The 17,094-nt window shown below is 42.2% G+C and overlaps 1 protein-coding gene across 3 annotated transcripts in view; it reads left to right on the plus strand.

The window, feature by feature from the left end:
* The window catches only part of zmym2 (zinc finger MYM-type containing 2), a 138,235-nt gene that overhangs the window by 85,145 nt on the left and 35,996 nt on the right, over nucleotides 1-17,094 (plus strand). For 2 of the 3 annotated variants that reach the window (XM_033022726.1, XM_033022728.1), the window contains exons 13-17: nucleotides 2,865-3,030; nucleotides 5,177-5,217; nucleotides 13,912-14,047; nucleotides 16,561-16,676; nucleotides 16,861-17,032. In XM_033022726.1, coding sequence (XP_032878617.1) covers nucleotides 2,865-3,030; nucleotides 5,177-5,217; nucleotides 13,912-14,047; nucleotides 16,561-16,676; nucleotides 16,861-17,032 — 631 coding nt within the window. The remainder of the gene's footprint in view (nucleotides 1-2,864; nucleotides 3,031-5,176; nucleotides 5,218-13,911; nucleotides 14,048-16,560; nucleotides 16,677-16,860; nucleotides 17,033-17,094) is intronic. The other variant, XM_033022727.1, reaches the window with a different exon arrangement.

Raw genomic sequence — 17,094 nt, forward strand, 5'->3', positions numbered from 1 at the left:
GCGTGCAAAAAATTATGGCGCTCCATCACAAAATTAATGCGTAACTCACATAGGTGTCTGAACTTGTTAAGCACTAAGTAAGCACTCAGGGTCTTGAATAGATTCAGCTGGAACAATCTGGACACCAGCAGCATTGAACTGTGCATGGGCATAATGAAATCTTCTAGCACGGCGAGTGGCTTCCGTACCAGCTAGGTTGAAGAGAATAGAGGCACGAACATCTGGAGCGGCAGCAGTGTGCGTCGCATGTACATACAATGCAAAATCCTCTTCAAAGATGCGGCAACGCTCGGCGAGGTCACCATCAAACACTAAAGACTTGGGGTTGCGAAGAGAAGCGGCCATTGTAAAAACGCAAACTGAACAAAAAAACAAAATAAAATAAACATAAACCAACTAGGCAAGGAGAGGGTCCGAAATATCTGACACCATGTAGGAAGTGATCAAACTCACACATAGTGATTAGAATCCATAGTCTGTTATTAGCAACTCTGTAGAGGAAACACAAGGTGCTTTCGTTTCCACATGCAAACAGCTAGTCTGCTAGAGAGAGAGAGAGAGTGAGCTCTCTAATAAGCCTGTGGGCGGACCAATAGTATGAGTGACACTAATCTACATGTGCCAAAAGTCTTTTTGCCCGCCTTATCTATCAGCGACTTGACCTTCAAGGAACCATGCACCTGCACTCCTAGATCCCTCTACTCTACAACACTCCCCAGAGGCCTACCATTCACTGTTTAGGTCCTGCCCTTGTTAAACGTCCCAAAATGCAACACCTCACACTTCTGGAGGGTGGCACAACATTAGCCACCCTCCAGTCTTCCGGCACCTCTCCTGTATTTAAGGACGACTCGTAAATTTCAACCAGGGCTCGCGCAATTTCCTCTCTAGTTTCTCGCAATGTCCTCGGATATATCTGATCAGGCCTTGGAGATTTGATTACCTTCATACACGATAGTACCTTCAGCACCTCTTCGACCGTAACATTGACTGCTCTCAAGACACTTCCATTGACTGCCCTAAGTTCCTCTGTCCTCCTGTCTTTCTCCTTGTTCAATACAGTCATGTAATTGTTATCTCTTCCTCATGTAAATTTTGTATTTGTATTTTTGCACATTGTGATAGCATTAAAGGATGACTGTAATTGTTACGGCATCAAGAAATTGAAGTCATGTTGTCTACTCCAAATAAACAATATGACAGTGGGAGTTTCTGACAAAGGTTATGAATTGTGGTAGATCTGGGTTTAAACTAGATTGGCAGGGGGGTGGGATCTCATACAGGTCAGAGGCAGGTGAGAGGTTAGAGATTGGTATGGAGGGTGGTGAGGGAATGGTTAATGAACAGAATAGGCAGGTGAAAGGCAGAGAGCGAGGAAGGAGGGTTGGTTTAAACTGCACATATTTTAATGCAAGGAGCCTGACGGGTAAGGCAGATGAGCTTGGGGCATGGATAGGTATCAACGACTGGGACATTGTAGCCATTACTGAACCCTGGTTAAGAGAGGGGCAGGACTGGCAGCTCAATGATCTGGGGTACAGGAACTTCAGGAGAGACAGGGGTGAGGGTAACATCTGCAGTTGGAAAGTTACTAGAGAGTATTCTGAGGGATAAGATATACAAGCATTTAGACGTACAAGGGCTGATTAAGGAAAGTCAGCATGGTTTTTGTACGTCTCATAAATCTCACTTTTTTTGGAAGACGTGACCAAAAAGGACGATGAGAGCAGCTGTAGATGTATATATGGACTTCATCAAAGCATTTGACAAGGTTCCGCATGGTAGGCTGCTCTGGACAGTTAGATCGCATGGAAGGAAGCAGCGGGTGATGGTGGAAGGTTGCTTCTTGGACTGGCGGCATGTGACTAGTGGTGTGCCTCAGGGTTCGGTGCTGGACCAGCTTCTGTTTGTTATCTACATCAATGATGAGAAGATACACGGCAAGATTAGCAAGTTTGCAGATGATACAAAAGTGGGTGGTTTTGCAGATAGTGAAGTTGGTTGTGAAAAATTCCTTGAATGTGGAGTCGCAGGTAGATCGGGTGGTCAAAAAGGCTTTTGGCACATTGGCCTTCATCAGCCTGAGTATTGAGCTTAGAAGTTGGGATGTCATGTTGCAGTTGTATAAGATGTTGGTGATGCCGCATTTAGAATATTGTGTTCAGTTCTGGGCACTGTGTTATAGGAAAGATGCTGTCAAGCTGGAAAGGGTGCAGAGAAGATTTACGAGGATATTGCCAGGACTAGAGGGTCTGAGGTATAGGCAGAGGTTGAGTAGGCTCCGACTCTATTCTTTGGAGCGCAGGAGGATGAGTGGTGATCTTATTGAGGTGTATAGGATCATGAGAGGAATACATCGGGTAGATGCACAGAGTCTCTTTCCCCCAGAGTAGGTGAGTCGAGAACCAGAGGATTTAAGGTGAAGGGGAAAATATTTAATAGGAATCTGAGGGGTAACTTTTTTCACACAAAGGGTGATGAATGTATGGAACAAGCTGCCAGAGGGGGTAGTTGAGGCAGGGACTATCCCAACATTTAAGAAACAGTTAAACAGGTACATGGATAGGACAAGTTTGGAGGGATATGGACTAAATTCGGGCAGGTGGGACTAGTGTAGCGAGATATGTTGGCTGGTGTGGGCAAGTTGGGCCGAAGGGCCTGTTTCCACACTGTATCACTCGATGACTCTATGACTTAAGCTTTTAGACAAATATTCAAATGGATTATTTAATCAAATTTGGCCTAACGTGTATTTATTTAATTCTCAGCATATAAGGTTTTTATAAATCTATGCTCTGATCTTTTATCGTAAGTTGTATTGTAGAAAGTTTTTACTTGAAGTAACTGAATTTTCTTCACTTTAGGCTGCAAGATGTGACTGCTGTAAAGATCAGAGAGAGCTGAGTGAAACAGTTCAGTGGCGAGGAGAAATTAAGCATTTTTGTAATCAGCAATGCCTTCTTCAGTTTTATAGTCAGCAGAATGAACCTAACATGTTTACACAAAAAGGTCCCGAGAACATGAATGTGGGTAGGTGCTTCATGACCAGAAAAAATATACTGTACTTAGAGATATTTACGCATATTATGGCTGAATATTTCTGCCAGTTGACTAAAGAGCAGAATTTAGGACATTCATTGAGAAATGAGCAGTCCTGATTTGCCATTTTTCCGGTTTCCTGATAGTCCACAGTATGGGAAAAGTTTTATTCTCACTTTTCCGTAACCTGACCTGTATGACTGTTTAGCGTCGGCTATTTCCATGTAATCTGTAATGTATTAAAGGTCATATAATCCAGAATTTATCTTCATTCTCAAATAATTGTTCTCATTTAATCATATTTACTCCAGATATTAAAACTGTTTTGATGGCTAACACGTTTGCCTACTTGGCAATTCTGTTGACAGAGTGAGCAATGGTCAATTGTTTTGATGCTTCTGTTTACTAATGTCACCCACTACAGCTTGAGTATAAGTTTATTTAACAAGAAGGTGCACGGAGTTGTACATCACAGGATCCCCTTTGATTCATTGTGTAAGTGATGGCACTAGAAAAACCTCTCCAATCAACTGTACATCCCCACCATCCTGGAAAATGTTCAAGTATATATTCCATTTCCCTTTCAAAGTTACTAAATCTGTATTCACGCCCCTTTAGCCTGGTGTACCCCACATCATAACGATTCACTGGAGCTACATTTTTTTTAAAGTCATCCCCATCTTGCCCTATTCCCAGTTGTGTTAAAATACTGTGCGGAGCTCTTAAGCTCCTTATAACTTTGTTCAACACTTTGAATATCAGAAGTCATTACAGGAGAAACATTCTAGCTGCTCCAGTCACTGCAGATAAATGAAATTCCTCATCTTTGACTTTCATTTTATTTTTGCCAGAAAACCAGTGTAGATGACAATTTATCAGAAATATATAATTGAACATGTGATACATATGTGATACATGTGTGTTCTCTGGCCATAGATTTTTTTAAATAATCTGTTCTTATAGTTTTCTGGTAAGTTAAGCACTAACACTATAACATTATATTATGCAGCACTGAATTAAAGCAAATAAATCCTCTCCCAAGACACTCAATAATAAATCATATCTGCAAAACCGCTGCTTTATTTCACACAAGCTCTTATTTTTTAATCTTTCTTTCTCTCCCCCTCCCTCCTTGAAATCATATCTAGAAACATAAAATTCTTAAGGGATTGGACAGGCTAGAAGCAGGAAAAAAAGTCCCTATGTTGAGGAGGTCCAGAACCAGGGGATCACTGTTTAAGAATAAGGGGAGGCCATTTAGGACTGAGATGAGGGAAAACTTTTTCACTCGGAGGGTTGTGAATCTGTGGAATTCTCTGCCACAGAAGGCAGTGGAGGCCAATTCACTGGATGTTTTCAAGAGAGAGTTCGATTTAGCTCTTCGGGCTAACGGAATCAAGAGATATGGGGGAAAAGCAGGAACGTGGTACTGATTTTGGATGATCAGCCATGATCATATTGAATGGCGGTGCTGGCTCGAAGGGCCGAATGGCCTACTCCTGCACCTATTTCTAGGTTCCTATTAAATTAATATCAGACATCAGAGTTACACTTTTGTAAGTAGATTTCATGATTGTACATTCCTATAATTGTTGAGTTAAATTAGTGGTCAACTACAGCATCTTTTCTTCTGCATTTCACTATTTTTAATTTCTAACTTTTAAAAATAGTTTTTACATCAATCTTTCCATATTCTATTCTCAAAGTGTTGACTCTCAAACACATAAATGGCAGGCCTTTTGCTCAGAGGAACATTATAATGAACACATTTTTGCTCAGCAGGTTTTCATTTGTTATTACTTCAATTAGTCATCTCAGCAAACAATGAAGAGTCTGACCTGTGGATGGCAGTCTCCCTCCATCCCCCACCATTTCTAAGACTAGGGCACTAAATCCAACTTTATTATTCATGTTGCAGCAATGAGTGATATTAGTTTACTGTAGTAGACAGGGTTTGAATTTGGGCCATTGCTACTCCAAAAATATTTGATGTTTACTGGATCTGCTCACCAGATTGTTGGGTGTAAAGATTTTTTTTGCTTGTATTTCAGATTAAAATCATTGATTTGCCCACAATTATTTCAAATATTTTGTTCAGTGTACAACTGTGTGTGCTTAAAGTTTTGCATTTTTTCAGTTTCAGATCAAAATGTTCAGACCCAGGTTTTTAAAGTCAGAGTAAGTATTCTGCAAGTTAATACATTTTCTATAACTGTCATTGTTCTTGAACTAAATTTTTCCCCAAGAATGCCTCCTGCCCTCCCAACGTTTTATTTTGTGATTTAGAATTATATTCATAATTTAACAAAATGCAATCATTTATATGTATCTTACTACATTAATTTATCAATTAGGTCTGAAGTAAAGACATTTATGGAATAAAAAACTGCAGCACAGGAACAGCCCTTCAGCTTATGATGTCTATGCCAAATATGATGCCAAATTAAACTAAACTCTCTGTCTGCATGTGATCCATATCCCTGCATGTTCATGTATCAAGCCTAAAGCCTCTTAAACACCACTGTAGTGTCTGCGCCCATCACCATCCCTGCAGCACGTTCCAGGCGCCCATTACTCACTGCAAAAAGGTTGCCCCGTGTATATCCTTTAAACTTGCCCCCTCTGATCTTAAAGCAATGCCCTCTAGTACTTAACATTTCCACCTGGGGTGGGGGGGATTCTGATGGTCTACCCTAACTATGCATCAAATAATTTATAAACCTCTATCAGGGCGGCATGGTAGAGTTGCTGCCTTAGAGTGCTTGCAGCGCTGTTGACTCGGGTTCGATCCCGACTACGGGTCCTGTCTGTCAGAGTTTTACGTTCTCCCCGTGACCGTGTGGGTTTTCTCCGTATAGGTTTGTAGGTAAATTGGCTTGGTAAATGTAAAAAAATTGTCCCTAGTGTGTGTAGGATGGTGTAAATATGCGGGGTTCGCTGGCAGAGAAAGAGAGGGCAGAGAGCGACAGTGAGAGGTAGAGAGAGAGAGAGAGATGGCCGAGAGAGAGCGAGAGGGGCCAGAGAGGGGGGGGGGCTGAGAGAGAGGGGGCGGAGAGAGAGAGGGCAGAGAGGACACGCAGACACAGAGAGAGAGAGAGAGAGAGAGAGAGAGAGTAGAGCGGGGAGAGATGGGAGAGAGGGCAGAGGAACATTCGCACGTTATAACGCGCCGCCGACCCATTCTGGCCACCGCCGAACAACCCCTCCCATTGCACCCTTCTTCAAGGCACCCTATGTTGGCTTGGCTCTGACAATTCAAGGGACCTACCCGGTAACAACACGGCGGCACGGAGCAGTTCCGTGCCGCCATGCTCCCCGACTCGACGCCTAATTGACACACGCTCCATCCTGCGCTGAGCTTGCTGCGGGCCTGATGTGGCTCGCGGGCCATAGTTTGGAGACCCCTAATCTAGATAAAACTCTTCTTCACCCTCACCAATGCCTCCAAATCCATCCTGTCATGGAGCGACCAGAATGGCACACACTGCTCCAAATGCGGTCAAAACAAATTTTTATAAAGCTGCAACTTGACTCCCTGATCGTTATGCTCAATGTCCCACCTGATGAAGGCAAGCATACCATACACCTTCTTTATCACTCTATCTACCTTTGATGCTCCTTTCAGGAAGCTAAGGACTTGCACCCCCAGGATCCCTTTGTATATCACTGCTGTTAAGGCTCTTGACATTAACTGTGTACATCACATTACACTTATCCGGATTGAACTTCATCTGCCATTTCTCTTGCCCAGATTTGCAACTGAATTATTATTTTGCTGTATTCTTTAACCAAAACTCCTACAATTTTCTTATCATCTGTAAACTTACTGATCAACCGGCCTATATTTTCATCAAAATCATTTATAAATCCAAAGGGCCTGTTTCCGTGTTGTATGACTCTGACACAATTTCCTCCACCGAGTTAGATGTCGGCAGCAGACATATGTTCCAAACGAAATTGTGCACTTGCGTGAGTTGGATATATAATTGTTGGGCCTGAATACCGTAACTCATTATCCAACAGCACTTGGAGTTCCTTCAACACACAGATCGCATCAGCTCAAGAAGATGGTTTATCACCATCTTCTCAAAAACTAAGTAATAAATACTGGTCTTGCCAGTGAAATCCATTTGTCCTAAATGAATTTTTAAGTAAACTCTAAATGTAATGTGTACCGTTTGAAAGAATATGCTGAGAAGAACAAAATGCTTAAAACCTGGAGCTCTGCTGAAACGTAGCTACAATAAGTAACATTAACATCGATTTCCTCTGATTATTTATTTTAACTACATATCTGGTTTTAATAGTAAAAACCAGGTGAAGTAATGCATTCCAAAATAATCCAGTGAATTAGAAGGAGGTGAAATGAAAACTAGTTATTTAGAACATTAGTATAACCTAGAGAGTTTTTTTACAGAGTAGATTCCAAGAGGCTGTTATTCTCTAACTGGAGAGTTGAATAGTATTTTCAAGAGGAATCACAAATTTACACGTGAAATGAAGAGAAGTTCCTTTACGTAGATGGTTGAAAATCTTCAGAATTCTCTACGTCAACAAGCTGTAGGTACTCTGGCATTATGTCTAGGGTGTGATCGTTATGGTTTTGGACATTAGGAAAATCTGAGAATATGGGGAAAAGGTCTGGAGGCACAGGATCAACAACAGTGTTCTTGAACACTACTACAGTGGCTGTTTGGCCGATTCCAGCTATTACTTAAATCATAATTCAAGAATTGATCCTGAGTTTCTTTTTTTTTTGTGTGAGGTTATCCACTTTGATGGCAAGAAAAGGAAGGCAGATTATTATCTGAATGGTCAGATTAGCAAAATGGGAGGTGCAACGAGACCTGGGATGCTTGTACATCAGTCACTGAAAGTAAGCATACAGGTACAGCAGGCAGTGAAGAAAGCTAATGGCATGTTGGCCTTCATTGCGAGAGGATTTGAGTTTAGGAGCAAGGAGGTCTTTCTGCAGTTGTACAGGGCCCTGGTGAGACCACACCTGGAGTATTGTGTGCAATTTTGGTCTCCTAATTTGAGGAAGGACATTATTGCTATTGAGGGAGTGACGGGACTGACATGATGAAAGAATGGGTCAGTTGGGCTGGTATTCACTGGAATTTAGGATGAGAGGGGATCTTATAGAAACATAACATTCTTAAAGGATTGGACAGGCTAGATGCAGGAAAAATGTTTCTGATGTTGGGGGAGTCCAGAACCAGGTGTCACCGTTTAAGAATAAGGGGTAGGCCATTTAGGACTGAGATGAGGAAAAACTTCTTAGCCCAGAGAGTTGTGAATCTGTGGAATTCTCTGCCACAGAAGGTAGTGGAGGCCAATTCACTGGATGCTTTCAAGAGAGAGTTAGATTTAGCTCTTGGGGCTAAAGGAATCAAGGGATATGAGGAAAAAGCAGGAACGGGGTACTGATTTTAGATGACCAACCATGATCACATTGAATGGCGGTGCCAGCTCGAAGGGCCGAATGGCCTACTCCTGCACCTGTTTTTTTCTATGTTTCTAATGGATGCAATTAAACTAAATGACACCGCCTTTTTTGCAATTCATGGGCCTTTTGTCCGGGTAGCAGTGTTTGTAATTTATTGTGTCACATAAATTAATGCTCACAGAAATTGTGTTATAATATAAAAGCCAGGATTCTGTTATTTGCCCAAATATTGTATGTAATCAAATCTGTGAAGCATTCAATGTCCATTGTGGATGAGTTAGCATTATAATATGGGAAGTTTTAAGTTCAGCAAATAGAACAGTACTTTTGTTTCGGAGGGAAATTCATTTTTTATTTTGGTTCAAAGGTTCAAAGGTTTCTTTATTAGTCACATACACCTAGGTGTAGTGAAATGCTTTTGCTTTGTCTTCATCACAAATAACAGATAAAGAATCCATCCTGAAATATTCCTTGAATCTTTCAGGCCAGGTGAATGATTTGTTCTTGGGACTAAACAGCATAATCCCTTTCCTGATTCAGGATTGAGCTACAGTTTAATTCCATTCCTCTGGCAGTTAGAAACATAGAAAATAGGTGCAGGAGTAGGCCATTCGGCCCTTCGAGCCTGCACCGCCATTCAATATGATCATGGCTGATCATCCAACTCAGTATCCTGTACCTGCCTTCTCTCCATACCCCCTGATCCCTTTAGCCACAAGGGCCACATCTAACTCCCTCTTAAATATAGCCAACGAACTGGCCTCAACTACCTTCTGTGGCAGAGAATTCCAGAGATTCACCACTCTCTGTGTGAAAAATGTTTTCCTCATCTCGGTCCTAAAAGATTTCCCCCTTATCCTTAAACTGTGACCCCTTGTTCTGGACTTCCCCAACATCGGAAACAATCTTCCTGCATCTAGCCTGTCCAACCCCTTAAGAATTTTGTAAGTTTCTATAAGACCCCCCGTCAATCTTCTAAATTCTAGCGAGTACAAACCGAGTCTATCCAGTCTTTCTTCATATGAAAGTCCTGACATCCCAGGAATCAGTCTGGTGAACCTTCTCTGTCCCTCTATGGCAAGAATGTCTTTCCTCAGATTAAGAGACCAAAACTGTACGCAATACTCCAGGTGTGGTCTCACCAAGACCCTGTACAACTGCAGTAGAACCTCCCTGCTCCTATACTCAAATCCTTTTGCTATGAATGCTAACATACCATTCGCCTTCTTCACTACCTGCATGCCTACTTTTAATGACTGGTGTACCATGACACCCAGGTCTCGTTGCATCTCGCCCTTTCCTAATTGGCCACCATTCAGATAATAATCTACTTTCCTGTTTTTGCCACCAAAGTGGATAACTTCACATTTATCCACATTATACTGCATCTGCCATGCATTTGCCCACTCACCCAGCCTATCCAAGTCACCTTGCAGCCTCCTAGCATCCTCCTCACAGCTAACACTGCCCCCACAGCTTCGTGTCATCCGCAAACTTGGAGATGTTGCATTCAATTCCCTCGTCCAAATCATTAATATATATCGTAAATAGCTGGGGTCCCAGAACTGAGCCTTGCGGTACCCCACTAGTCACTGCCTGCCATTGTGAAAAGGACCCGTTTACTCCTACTCTTTGCTTCCTGTCTGCCAGCCAGTTCTCTATCCACATCAATACTGAACCCCCAATACCATGTGCTTTAAGTTTGTATACTAATCTCTTATGTGGGACCTTGTCGAAAGCCTTCTGAAAGTCCAGATATAACACATCCACTGGTTCTCCCTTATCCACTCTACTAGTTACATCCTCGATAAGACCCCCCGTCAATCTTCTAAATTCTAGCGAGTACAAACCGAGTCTTTCTTCATATGAAAGTCCTGACATCCCAGGAATCAGTCTGGTGAACCTTCTCTGTACTCCCTCTATGGCAAGAATGTCTTTCCTCAGATTAGGAGACCAAAACTGTACGCAATACTCCAGGTGTGGTCTCATCAAGACCCTGTACAACTGCAGTAGAACCTCCCTGCTCCTATACTTAAATCCTTTTGCTATGAAGTTCTTTTGAAAAACACTGAAACTACTTTATTGGTTTCTTACATACAGAAATGAAAAGCAGTAGCCCCAAAGATTCGAGCAATGTCATTTCTTCATAAAGTATTATCAATATATATTACTAAAACTCTCATCTTGTTTGTTTGTATGCGTGCGTGGATGTGATATCCCAAAACCCCACCAAAACGTTACACAATAGCGCTACAATATTTGGCCCACCTTACTCACTATTGTCCTGGGATGTAAATGAAATAAGTTTCGTTCGGATTGATGTTATATTTTACAAGTTATTGACATTTTAAACATTACAAAAAACACTTTTCAAACCACTTTCCCACTTGCCCTGCCCATCAGCCACGTTACAATGACGTCACAATGGGATCCCGAATCTCATTTACATTTTAAAAAACGCGATTTTCAAAAAAACTATGTTTTAATCAAATTCTTCAGTTTTCATTAACAGCTAACATTGTGTTTAACAGCTACATCGACGATTGCATTGGTGCTACCTCCTGCACCCACGCACAACTCACTGACTTCATCCATTTCACCACTAACTTCCAACTGGCATTCAACTCGACCATTTCCGACATTTCCCTACCATTTCTTGACCTCACTATCTCCATCGCGGGTGATAGACTACTGACCGACATCCACTATAAACCCACTGACTCCCATGGCTATCTGGACTACACTTCTTCCCACCCTGCTTCCTGTACGGATTCCATCCCCTACTCCCAATTCCTACGTCTACGCCGCCTCTGCACCCAGGATGAGGTGTTCCACACCAGGGCATCGGAGATGTCCTCATTCTTCAGGGACCGGGGGTTCCCCTCTTCTACTATAGATGAGGCTCTCACCAGGGTCTCTTCTATACCTCGTGACTCTGCTCTCACTACCCATCTCCCCACTCGTAACAAGGGCAGAGTCCCCCTTGTCCTCACCTTCCACCCTACCAGCCATCACATACAACAAATAATCCTCCGACATTTTCGCCACCTCCAACGTGATCCCACCACTTGCCACATCTTCCCATCTTCTCCCTTGTCTGCTTTCCGCAGAGACCGCTCCCCCCGTAATTCCCTGGTCAATTCATCTCTTCCCACCTGCTCTCCGGGCACTTTCCCTTGCAATGGCAGGAAATGCTACACTTGTCGCTTTACCTCCCCCCTTTACTCCATTCAAGGACCCAAGCAGTCTTTCCAGGTGCAGCAGAGGTTCACCTGCACCTCCTCCAACCTCATCTATTGCATCTGCTGCTCAAGATGTCAGCTGCTCTACATCGGTGAGACCAAGCATAGGCTTAGCGATAGCTTCGCCGAACACCTCCGCTCGGTTAGCAATAACCAACCTGATCTCCCGTTGGCTCAGCACTTCAACTCCCCCTCCCATTCCGAATCTGACCTTTCGGTCCTGGGCCTCCTCCATGGCCAGAGTGAGGACCACTGTAAATTGGAGGAGCAACACCTCATATTTCGCTTGGGCAGTTTGCACCCCAGCGGTATGAACATTGACTTCTCTAATTTCAGGTAGTCCCTACTTTCTCCTCCCCTTCTCAGCTCTCCCTCAGCCCACTGGCTCCACCTCTTCCTTTCTTCTTCCCGTCCCTCCCACCCTCACATCAGTCTGAAGAAGGGTTTCGACCCATAGATGCTCCTCACACTGAGTTTCTCCAGCATTTTTGTCTACCTTCAATTTTCCAGCATCTGCAGTTCCTTCTTAAACACTTTAACATTGTGTTTAGGTTATTTTAAAGAAAAATCGCGATTTTCATTGGGGGGGGGGGGGGTTTCATTTAAAAAAAATTGCGATTTTCATTGTGGGGGGTGGGATAGGGTGGAATTTTATGTGCAGAATTTTAGCTAGTTATGGAATGTAAACATAATTTGGGCTGTCACATAACTTGATTGAAGCCGAACTGCAGTCAACAATTGAGTTTGAATTAACAGATCGACCTACTCATCAGATAAATTCACACAATTTTTAAGCTGTTATTCCAAACAGCAGCAATTCTTACTATTTCTGGTAATTACTAAATTTACTTCAAACAGCCATAAAAGCAGACATCCTCAAAGCCACAAAGTGCAGGCAAAATGACTGCTACTATTCATTGAAGAGAATTCAGTGAAAATTCTGCAACTCCTTTTATTTTTTTTATTTTTTGGGCTACATGCAACACAAGAGCCAGGAATTTATTGTTCTTCCATGCTCAATCTTCTCTCAGATGAGGTCATCCAAGGGATGTAGATTTAGCAGTGGTAATGGTTTTGTGGATGATGGCAAGCACAAATAAAAGCAGAACATACCGTGGAGGGAGAAGCAGTTTCAGGTCAATTAACATTTCATCCTCAATATTTCAGTGATTATGAAAATCGAAACAATTGCAGATGCTGGAAATCAGGAATAAGAGGAAAAAATGCTGACATTGCTCAACAGGCCAGGCAGCATCACTGGAAAAAGACATTTCATGTTTCCGGTTGAAGATCCTCAATCAACGTGTATCAATCGCCACCCTCAATCAACCACTAATAATTTATGCATATGTACACAGAGGTCCCTCTGTTCCTGCACAATCTTTAAAACCTTGTCATTTTGTCCATCCTATTTTTTCCAAAACAAATCATGTCACATCACTCCATATTCAATTTAATCTGTGACAGGTGCCAGACATTAAGCCAAAATCTATCAGAAAGGAGCCTTTGCATGTAATCAACATGGCTGTCAGGTTTGAAATCAATTCTCATGTTTTTTTCCTGTAGTGTCAAATGTGTATTTCGCCATCTATTTAAATATCAGAAATAGGCGAAAATGACACTGGAATGAAGCAGTAGAAATCTGGAATTTTATCAGAATATCTGAAATACTACCTGTCCTGATAATTTGCAGCATCTTCTGTTTTTTAAACCAGAAATCCTTTCCAGCATATTTATCTATCTGTTATTGTTTCACTTTTGTTACAAGGTGAGGAGTGTTTAATTGTCATATCTACTGAAAATTGAGAAATTTAAAATTCTTATTTGCATCAGCATAACAGGTCTATAAAAGCAGTACTCATAAATAACATGGTAAACAAAAAAGAAGTTCAATACATTTTGAAAAAAATAATATTAGTGCAAAAAAGCCCAACATTTTTACCACACCCAAGACAGTTTGTAGTTCACAGTTTAGTTGCCGTTTGTAGTGTTCAAGAACCTGATGGTTGTTGGGGAGAAACTGTTCTTGAAACTGGAGGTCACGGTTTTCAGACTCCTATACTTCCCAGTGGCAGGAGTAAAATGAGAGTGGTGTGGGTCCTTCTTTGTGATGCTGACTGCCTTTTTTCAGAAGGCATAAACATATTTTTTTCATTAACAGTATTTTTGTTTACTATTTAGGCTTCTAATCAAACATTGCCACCATCACCAGCACCTGTAAAAGAGCTGAAAAATAAAGCATTAATGTGCAAACCTTTGACACAAACAAAGGCCACTTACTGTAAACCTCATATGCAGTCAAAGTCGTGTCAAACAGGTATGAACTTTAATTTTGTAACTGCAAGGTACCAGGAAGTTTTATTGCTTATCTCTGACTTTGGTCTCGCAATGAAAATGCCTAATTATAACCTCAGTAAAATATTGGCATTTTTCACAATTACAAACAACCCTGTTCAGAGCTTAGATGCCGACTACTACAGTGTAATTTGGGCAATTTGTAATGGTTTAATATTCACAAGTAGATTAGTCAATCTACGTAGCACTTTGTGTGGTGATTTTAGAAAATAGAATCGTAAGATGAAAAGCCAGGCGTTAACAACACCAAGTATACTATGTTATCCAATCCTTATATTAAAATATTTTATTTGGCTATTACTTTAATGTTGTATTTTGATTTAATATTTATAGTTAACTAGACCAAGTGCAGACCCGTTGGGTCTGTTCCCCCAACGTGCGGTTGAGGGGGGGGGGGGCATGCGGCGTCACACACATTAACCAGCCACACACACACACGCTAACTACCACCCCCCCCCCCCGCACACATGCTAACTGCCCCCCTTGTTAATATATTAATATTATTAATTTGCTCCTTTTACCCCATATTCGCCCTATCTACTGACGCATAGCCCCCAACCTGCAGGCGCGTCTAGAGAGGGAGGGGTAGAGAGTGAGGGCAGAGAGAGAAGGTGGGGGGACAGGGAGGGGGGAGAGGGAGGGAGGAGGGGGGAGAGAGAGAGAGAGGTGGGGGGGGGAGAGAGAGAGAGGAGGGGGAGAGAGAGAGAGGGGGGGTTCTCAAGGTTTTTATCAAAGGACTTGCGAGAGGCGCGACTGGCAGCACGTTGGGTTTGCAGAGGGAGGGAGGGGGGAGGGGGGAGAGGGAAGGAGGATGGGGAGAGAGGGGGAGGGCGGACCTGAACTCAGTGAGCGGACGGCTCTGACCGGGCCGACCTTGGACGGCGTGGAGAGCCTTGGCAGCTCTCGCGTGACGATTCCCCGTGTCCCTGCGATCAACGGAGGAATTGCAGGTTTCCCAAAGGGAGTAATGCCCCGCGCGACAATAACTGCCGCCGCCATGTTGAAGCCGGTGACCGGCTGTGACCTCCTGATCTTCAGAGCATTTTGAGAACGGAGGGGGGGGGGGGGGTGGAGTGAGCGGGCAGGCGTGGGAGTCCAGCTGCGGGAGGCGTGGCGCGAGCATACTTGTGCTGGGCGCGGGGCTTTAATCCACAACGGCGGGGGGGGGGGCGGCGCCTGGAGGCAGGTGGGCCTGGATTGGTCGGCATGTGGGCATTGTGACGTCAGCAGCTGCTGAGCGCCGTTTAGATTTTATAAAATTGAGTTTTGTGATCAATTTTATTCAAAATCTGGGGAAATAATTGACCAAGGAGTGGATTTCTGAACTCATAAGTAAAATCCCTACCGAAATGGTAAAAATCTCCGTGTTTATGCATCCGGTTTTCGAGGAGATACGTTTCACATGCAAAATAACACCCGCCTCTGGCAGATAGATGTAATTACAAGTGGCAGATTTCATGGGCAATTTCATTTTATAGATTTGAACAGAATGGAATGAGGTGACAAAAAAATCTGGAAAAATAACATCAGAAGATGAATGCAAGCATTTATATTTGTAACATTATTTATTCCAAGACATTGCACATCAGGATCAATGGCAAGTGTAGTCTTTCAATGAAATGGAAAGAGTGTATGCAAATGTAATATCATTCATAATGTACTCAATTTATTACCACCGTTAGAAATTCCTAGTTCTTCATTTATATTAGAGACAGCTGTTATAAACTACTGAAACACTCATGCCTATGGTAATATGCAAGTGTAAAAAGGTGGCAAGAGAGATTTGTTATTGATTAAAAAAGTCACTGCAGAAAAGTTGAAATGCTGAATATAAATTCCCTGAGATATCAGTTAATCTGTGTTGATACGTTTGTTGACCCAGGGGAGAGGGAATGAGTAGGAAAGGAAGAAGGACAGGAAAGAGAGGGAGTCAGATCTCGTCACTGCTGAGGCAAAAATAAATTGGGTCAATATAAGAGGGTGACATTGCAGTATTATGAAGACCTGTTAACTTATGGAACTGTAGGAGGTTACAGAGCAAGGAAGAGGCAAGTGCAACAAAAGATGAGAATTTTACATTGTGTTAACATAGGTTACAACGGCAAATAACTTTTATTGAATCATTCAGATATGCTTTTTTTAATTGTTTGATATTCCTACTAAAAATAATGTTTAATATTTTTTTGTCCAACAACACAGTACAGATAACTAATTGATGGCTCTGATGCATTCGGGAAATGTGGTTATTTTTGTTGGGGCTGTCAGGGTTGACATAAGACCTCAAAGTATATTACAAATATGAAAATATAAAAGGCAATTTAACTTTTTACCAGTTTTTTTATTTATCCTGCCTCTTACCCCAATCTTTCTTTCTCATTCAATTTAACTCCGTCTTTCATTCCTGGTTTGTTTTTATCTCTGTATCTTAGACATGATATTTATGTGTTTCATAAACTTCCTGTTTTCTTATTTCAGAGGATGATTGGAAGCCTCAGTTTGTTCCTGTGCCTATCCCTGTGCCCGTCTATATCCCAGTGCCTATGCACATGTGTTGCAACAACTATCCAATACCAATTTCTATGCCTATTCCGGTAAGTTCATTCTATAAACATAGTCAGGATATTAAAAGTAAAACCATGTTAATTTTTTTTGCCGTAGTGTTTGACTAAATTAAATATATTTTCCTTTTTCCCAGCACACTAAACTTTGGCTATTATCCATTCTTAGTTTATTTGTCATATGATGTGCAACCATTAATACGATATTTCTGTGCAGGTACCTGTTCCAGTATTTTTACCTACCACCCTAGAGAATGCTGAGAAAATAGTCGAAACAATAGAGGATATAAAGAGGAAGGTACCTTCAAATCCGATTGAAGATGATATACTTGCAATGGCAGAAATGATTGCCGAAGCAGAAAGGAATCCTGTGTCTATGGAACTTTGTGGTAAGCTTTGACACTTAAGTGAAGGGGGGGGGGGGGGGGGGGGGGGGGGGGGTGAAACAGTT

This window comes from Amblyraja radiata, chromosome 6, assembly GCF_010909765.2.
Source record: "Amblyraja radiata isolate CabotCenter1 chromosome 6, sAmbRad1.1.pri, whole genome shotgun sequence".
Classification (NCBI taxonomy): Eukaryota; Metazoa; Chordata; class Chondrichthyes; order Rajiformes; family Rajidae; genus Amblyraja; species Amblyraja radiata.